This window comes from Tupaia chinensis, unplaced genomic scaffold, assembly GCF_000334495.1.
Source record: "Tupaia chinensis unplaced genomic scaffold, TupChi_1.0 Scaffold139218_1, whole genome shotgun sequence".
NCBI classification, from domain to species: domain Eukaryota; kingdom Metazoa; phylum Chordata; class Mammalia; order Scandentia; family Tupaiidae; genus Tupaia; species Tupaia belangeri.
Window position 1 is genome coordinate 474,065 of NW_006199107.1, and position 7,307 is coordinate 481,371.

Consider the following 7,307-nt stretch of genomic DNA (forward strand, 5'->3'; position numbering starts at 1 on the left):
GTTTGGGACTTGGCTTTCTCAGTCTTATAAGCCAGCATCCACCTGTTGCAACACTCCAATTCGCACAATTCTCTTGCCCTGGCCTTTTCTCCTGTTCACTCTGTCCATAACTCCTCTATGTGTTGTTTGGTGAGTTTCAGGAAGACCAAAAAAAAAAAAAAATACATATTTAGATAGATTACCTCACTATGGATGAGCAGGATGAGAAAAAAATACTAAAGTTTTAAAATGGCAATTTTAAGGATTCGGACTAAAATCAATTATACCTCACATTAAAAAAAAATTGTGAGTGAAGTCTGTAAACTCACTGAAACTCTTTATAGGGACCAGCAGATGGCATAATGGCTATGTCATCCCCGGGGTGTGATTTCTCACTTTCTGTCTCTCTGTCTCTCTCTGTCTTTCTGGTGAGTGCATGCGCCCTATAGCAAAAAATCCTCAAAAAAACCCCAACCAACCAAACAAACAAACTCTTTCTAACAATGAAACAGAAGGTAGAAAACTACACTACAGGAAAAGTTCACTTGGTGACGGGACGAGTGCATGCTGCGTGTAATCTGGCCTCTGGGCCACTCTGGGGGATGGAAGGGGTGGCCCTAGGCTGTACGTGCTCCTGAGAATTTAATGTCTGCTTCCTCAGCACTCGTACCTTTGCCACTATGTCTGGGCCTCAACTCCCAAACCCTCTCCTTGGTGTACTGTGAAATTCAAGATCAGATATACACAAAATCCCTTATATCCTAAGTTTTCTGACTTTTCTCTGAAAATTTCCTAAAAAATCTCTTCTTACCTCACTTTAACTGAAAACTGGATTCCTCCGGGGACACTGTTTTCCCTGCAGCCCTCTCAAATGACTGTCTTGTCTCCTACTCTGTCACACCCTCTGTGATAGTTTTCCTCTCAAAGGCTTCCCATGATTCTGGCCTTCTGCGAGCCACTTACCTCCACAGAACTGACTGACCCCGATGGAATGCAGGGTAAATGACATGTGACTTCCAAGGTTAGGTCATAAAGGGCATTGTCGCATTTATTTGGTCTCTTGGATTACTTGTCTGATGTTCTGAGGAAAGCCTCTGCCATGCACGAGGACTCAAGCAGCCCCATGGAGATACCCAGCTGGAGAGGAACCGAGGCCTCAAACCAACACCCAGCACCAGACTGTAGCGATGTAAGTGAGACACCTTGAAAACGGATCCCCCCAGCTTCAGATGGGCCTTCTCATGGCTGGAGCTTCCCGATGACTGAGTGCAACCCCAGGAGGAGAGCAGCAGCCGGAACTGGCCAGCTGAGCTGCTCTACTTCCCTGACCCACACAAACCATGAGACAAAGAATGAATGATTTTTGTTTGTTTTCAGTACTGAGGTTCTGAGTGATCTGTTATGCAGCTTTGGTGACCGGAGCTCCAGTGACCCCAAAGGAAAAGTGATTGCCTTTTTTTTCCCTGATTGACTTTGCGACTCTCTCTCCACTACTATCCTCACTTTGAATCTCACGTCATAAAACGTTGCCACCAACTACTTCTCTTTATTAGAGTCAGTACCAACTCATGACTCATGGTCCCTTTCTTTCAAATTACTCTTTTTTTTTTTTTTTCTGTAGAGTTGTTTGTTTTTTGTTTTTTTTGTTTTTGTTTTTGTTTTTTCCTTAGAGCAAGTGCATTTGCTGGAGAGAGAGACAGAGACAAAGACAGTGAGAGGGAAAGTGAGCAATCACTCCCCAGGGGAGATGGTCATGCCACAATCACTTCTCCATTCTCCTTCCGGGATCTTAGACATGCACACACATTTGCCTGGTATGAGTTTCAAGCCACTGGGACTCAACCCACAGTCAGCCACAGGGGAGTCCAGCGATGTAATTGCTATGCCATCTGCTGACCTCTCCAACTACTCTTTCTATACTTGGTGATTTAAATGGCCACTTTGATTATACTTTCAATTTCTGGCTTCTTAGTTCCTTGACCTTCTCTTTTTTTTGGGGGGGAGGGGTAAGTTTTTTTTGGGTTTTTTTTTTGTTTTGTTTGGTTTGGTTTTTTTAGAGGAGCCTTTTCTTTTCTTTTTTGTTGCAAATATCAAATTATGACCATGGAATATGTATAACAAGCTCCAATCCAATTCCTGATTATTCAGAGCCTAATCATACAGTTTGTTTTACCCCAGCCATTTGCTTCTACTTTTCCTGCCTGCTGCCTGCCTTTTGCCATTTCACTGCTTGTTAGTCTTTGGCCAGAGTATCCCAGAAAAAGGAATTTTAAAAAAGAGGTGGGGGGAGGCAGGCCAAACCATTTGAACTTCTTCCAGTTTTGTCTAAAGTCCCTAGAGGAGGAGCTGAGGGTGCATGTGCACATAAGAGCCTTAACTTATCTTCAACGCTCACTATATTTCTCAGTCCTCCACATTCAACCCCTAGTACAATCAATACTTTAGAGATAACATTTTGTGGACTTCCTGTTTCTCAAAGAAGATAGCTACCACTTTCAAGAAAAAGTGTAATATTTTGATTTTGTATTGAATATTTTTGCTTTCTATGTGTCTTGTTCCCTAGAAAAATATGACCCAGACACTAAAACAAATTTCATTATTTCTTGACTGACTCCCTTAAAACTCATCTTTTTCATGTGGGAAAACAATTACTAATAACTATTCTATCTACTTCTGGGGAGGGGTAAGTTTTTTTTGGGTTGTTTTTTTTGTTTTGTTTGGTTTGGTTTTTGCTATAGGGCACATGCGCTCACCAGAAAAGCAAAGAGAGACAGAGAGATAGAAAGTGAGAAATCACTCCCCAGGGGGATGGCCACACTGCAATCCCTTCTCCTTCTATTCTCCTCTCGGGATCTTGGGCACGCATGCACACGTGCCCGGCGTGAGTTTAAGCCACTGGGTCCAGGACTCGAACCGTGGTCGACCACATGGGAGTTCAGCGACATAGCCATTATGCTAACTGCTGGCCCCCCTTGACCTTCTTTCTCTTCAACAGTCTTAACCACCATTCCAATCAGTCATTTATTCTCATGCTCGTATCAGGGAACACACCATTATAGCTGCCATTTGTCCACAGTCTTCATTTCAAGCACCTTGTTTGTCAATCCACCTCATCACCTCTATCCCCAGCAATCCTTCAACCCTAGGTAGATGTACAAACATTTAATTCTCATACTTCTCATTGTCTTTCACACTCTTACAACCTTATGTTGCCTCTCATCCAGCTTGGGTTACGTCGGCAATCACTATTGCCACACACTTGTGCATGCACACCCATATCTCTTGAGTCTCTATGTCTTAGCACACTCACCTGGTAAAGAAAATAACCTTAATGAAGTGCCAGTTTGTCCATTTGTGTTTGCACTTGTGCAACCGCAAGAAATTTTGTATTCCTTTTCTGTGAGTTTTATGACATAGACATCGATTTGTCACTTGACTGGCTCTTTACATATTGATTTCTAGGAAGTTCTTTATATACTAGTGTGATCTCATTTTACATACGTGACTAAGAGTCTTAATGAGGCAGTTGCATCACCCAGCAATCCTGCTATTTCCCTAAACTGACATTAGTCAGTTTATTGTCCCATGCTCCTAAGCATTTCATAATTTCTCCTTGCTCTTCAAACACCCAACAGCTGTACCCCCATATTCTCTTTCACCTTATGTGTGTTTCCTTGAGAAATATCAATGCCCCTCAGACGAAGACCGAGGAACATACCTGTCATTGCACAATGCTGAGATTTTTGACTTCTTGCCACAAGGGTGAAAGCACGTGATGGAGGACCATGAGGACATCTCTGAAAACGTCATAGAGAGGATTTACTGTAGGATGTGGTGCGTGTTTGGTGACTTTGTGTGGAGGATTCTAGAAATGAGGCTTTGTCCTTGGTTAGATGCTGTCAAAAAGACTTGTGGAAATTGTACGATTAGGTATCTTGGTAACTGTTATCGAGACGGCAGATAGAATAAAGCATGTAGAGTGTGTAATTGGGGGCCCAGGTGGCTGGTGGCATAGTGGTTAAGGTGGCTGGATCCCAGATGGGAGACTGAGCAGTTAGATTCCCAGACCTGTGGCTTGAAAAACTCACCGGGAGCACGTGCAGGCTTGCCTGGAAATCCTGAGAGAATGGAGAAGAGAATGAAAGAGAAGGGGTGGTGCCATGGCCGCCCCTCCTAGGAGTGCTTTCTCACTTCCTCCCTGTCTCTCTCCAACAAGCACACATGACCTGTAGCAAAAATAATTTTTAAAATTTTATTTTAAATGTATTTATTTATATTCCTTCACCGTACATCATTCCAGTATACAAAATGAGATTTTTCCATCCAGAATACACTGTATATTGGCTCAGTCATGGATATTACCATATGTGTTATAGTGAGCCAAATAATTTCCCACTTCCCGTTTCTTATAAAGTTTGATTCTCCACCCCACCTCTTGATTCCTTATCTCTCTCCTCTGTCATTTCCCACCCTCAGATACACTGTCTCTGGTATCTACGGTTGCTTTCCATGCCCCCTTTCTTTTCACACTTTATTGATTATTCACTAAAGATCTTAATTAATCTAAACACTTTTTTTTTTTAAAGTTTTTGCTATAGAGCATGTGCATTCGCCAGAAAGACAGAGACAGACAGAGAGACAGGAAGGGAGAAACCACCCCCCCCCCAGGGGAGATGGCCATGCTGCAATCCCTTCTTCTCTATTCTCCTCTTGGGATCTTGGGCACAGATTCACATGCGCCTGATGTTGAGTTTAAGGCACTGGGTCCGGGACTCAAATTGCAGTCAACTACGTGGTAGTCCAATGACATAGCCATTATGCCAACTGCTGGTTCCATCAGCAAAAATAATTTTAAAAAATTGTAATTGAGAGACCAGTAGATGGCATAATGGTTACATTGCTAGACTCATACATGGCTGACCATGGTTCTAGTCTCAGACCTGGCAGCTTGAAAATCATGCTGGGGGGAACCAGCAATTAACGTAATGGCTATGTCGCTGGACTCCCACGTAGTCGACCTCCGTTCGCGTCCTGGACCAGGTAGCTTAGAACTCACGCTGGGTGCGTGTGCGTGCGTGCCCAAGATTCTGAGAGGAGAATTGGAGGAGAAGGGATTGTGGCGTGACCATCCCCCCTGGGGGGTGATTTCTTGCTTTCTGTCTCTGTCTCTCTCTGTCTGGCAAGCACACGTGCCCTATAGTGAAAACCTCTCCAAAAAAAAAAAAAATCATGCTGGGCACATGTGTATGCATGCTCAAAATCTCAAGGGGAGAGTGGAAGAGAAGGGATTGTGGCCATTCCCCCAGAAGGTGATTTCTTGCTTTCTGTCTCTCTGTCTCTCTGGTGAGCACTCACACGATACAGCAAAAATTTCTCTCTCAAAAAAAAAAAAAATTGTAATTGAGAAAGCAGTAGCAGTCACTCTTATTAGTCATTTTGTGGCCTAAAGCGTGTCCATGTTTTTGTGTTTAGGCATTATTACACAGTGGCCTTATTTTTGTCTTGCTATATCAAGATCACAAAGTGACTCTATGCTTTTTTAAAACTAATTAATAAATTTCAGTTTGCTATAGGGAGGATGCACTCACTGGAGAGAGACAGAGAGAGAAAGAGAGAGAGAGGCAAAATGAGATATCGCCCCCTCCCAGGAGGATAGTCATGTCACAATCCCTTCTCCTCCATTCTTCTCTTGGGACTTTTGGCACATATTAACATAGGCTTGGCATGATTTTCAAGCTGCCTGGTCTGGGACTTGAACCATATATTTGGACATGTGGAATCCAGCAGCCTTAACCTCCATGCCACTTGCTGGCCTGAGTAACCTTGTATTCTGAGGCATTATTTTTGTGTTGTTCAGTGGAGCACAATTTATACAAAGTTTTGTAGGACAAGGATGGGAAACCTGTCCTTTATTATCTTATTAAAAAATGTGTCCTTTAATATGTAAATATATTTAAAATATACATTCAGTATCTGGCATTTTGTCGAACTGGAGTCAACTCTTTAGCTTTTCTCAACTTTACATTATGACTTCCAAATGTAAAGAAATAGTAAAAGAATCTCTGAACAACATAATACCCTCCACTTAGAAGCAGTAGTTAATATTTTGCTGTTTTGCTCTCTGTATTTTTCTTTGTTGAACAAAAGCAAGTTGCAGACATGATGACACTTCATTCCTGAATATGTCGGCATGACTTTTTCTAATAAAGATGTTCTCTAACATACCCACAAATTATTAGTTATCCATATATGAACATCCATAAATGTTTCACAAATCATTATGCAATGTCAACTCTGATAGGCAGCTCCATTCAGTCTCTCCCCAGTGTCATAGCATGTCTTTCATACCTGTGTTTTTGGGAACCAAATGTCTGCAATATTCAAAAGCCTTTTTTTTTTTTTTTTTGAGAGGTTTTTGCTGTAGGGTGTGTGTGCTCACCAGAAAGACAGAGAGAGACAGAGAGACAGAAAGCAAGAAATCATCCCCGCCTCCCTGTCCCCCCCAGGAGGGATGGCCACGCTGCAATCCCTTCTCCTCCATTCTCCTCTAGGAATCTTGGGCATGCACGCACACGCGCCCAGTGTGAGTTTAAGCCACCAGTCCGGGACTCCAACCATCGACTACAAAGGAATCCAGCGACATAGCCATTACATCAACTGCTGGTCTCCAAAAGCTTTTAATCGGTAACTAGACAACCCCTTTTTTGAAAGAACAAGACTTTCCCACGCAATTCACTTTTCCGCACGTTGGAGCAATGTACCATTTCGGTAGGCCCAGGAGTTTTGAGGTTTTCCAGGAAGAGCAGGTCCATCCTAGCTCCTATGTAAAGATGGCCTTGGGACCAGCAGGTGGCGTGGTGGTTAAGACGCTGGACACACCCTCATGGCTGGCAACAGTTTGAGTCCTGGACCTAGTGACTTGCTTTCTCATTTTCCTTCTCTTTCTCTCTGTGTCTCTCTCTGGTCAAACCAAAATAAAATGAATGAATGAATAAAAGTAAATAAATAATTTTTAAAAAATTAAAAAAAAAAATATCGCCTCCAGACGCCTCCAGACTCCTAAACCAACAGACCTCCATAGCGGTCAGCCAAAGGCGGGGTTCGCAGTTGCCGCCAGAGGGCGCACGGCGCGCAGACGGGACCCTAGGTGGGAGTCCAGCGGGCGGACCAGGCGAGCGGGACCGAAGCCCGCGCCGAGAGCGCGCCGGGCCGCCCCCTCCCACGGTGGGGGGCGCGGGGACGCGCGTGCGTGGTGCCGGGCGGCGGCGGGAGCCGAGATGGACGGCGCTCCAGCAGGCCCCCCGGCAAGCGGGCGGCGGTGGGGGAGG

At 44.0% G+C, this 7,307-nt stretch overlaps 1 protein-coding gene across 1 annotated transcript in view; it reads left to right on the plus strand.

Annotated features, from left to right (window-relative positions):
• Window positions 1–1,045: 1,045 nt before the first annotated feature.
• Window positions 1,046–7,307, plus strand: part of GRAMD1C (GRAM domain containing 1C) — a 116,399-nt gene continuing 110,137 nt past the window's right edge. The window contains exon 1 of the mRNA XM_006161821.3: window positions 1,046–1,168. Coding sequence (XP_006161883.1) covers window positions 1,079–1,168 — 90 coding nt within the window. The 5' untranslated portion in view covers window positions 1,046–1,078. The remainder of the gene's footprint in view (window positions 1,169–7,307) is intronic.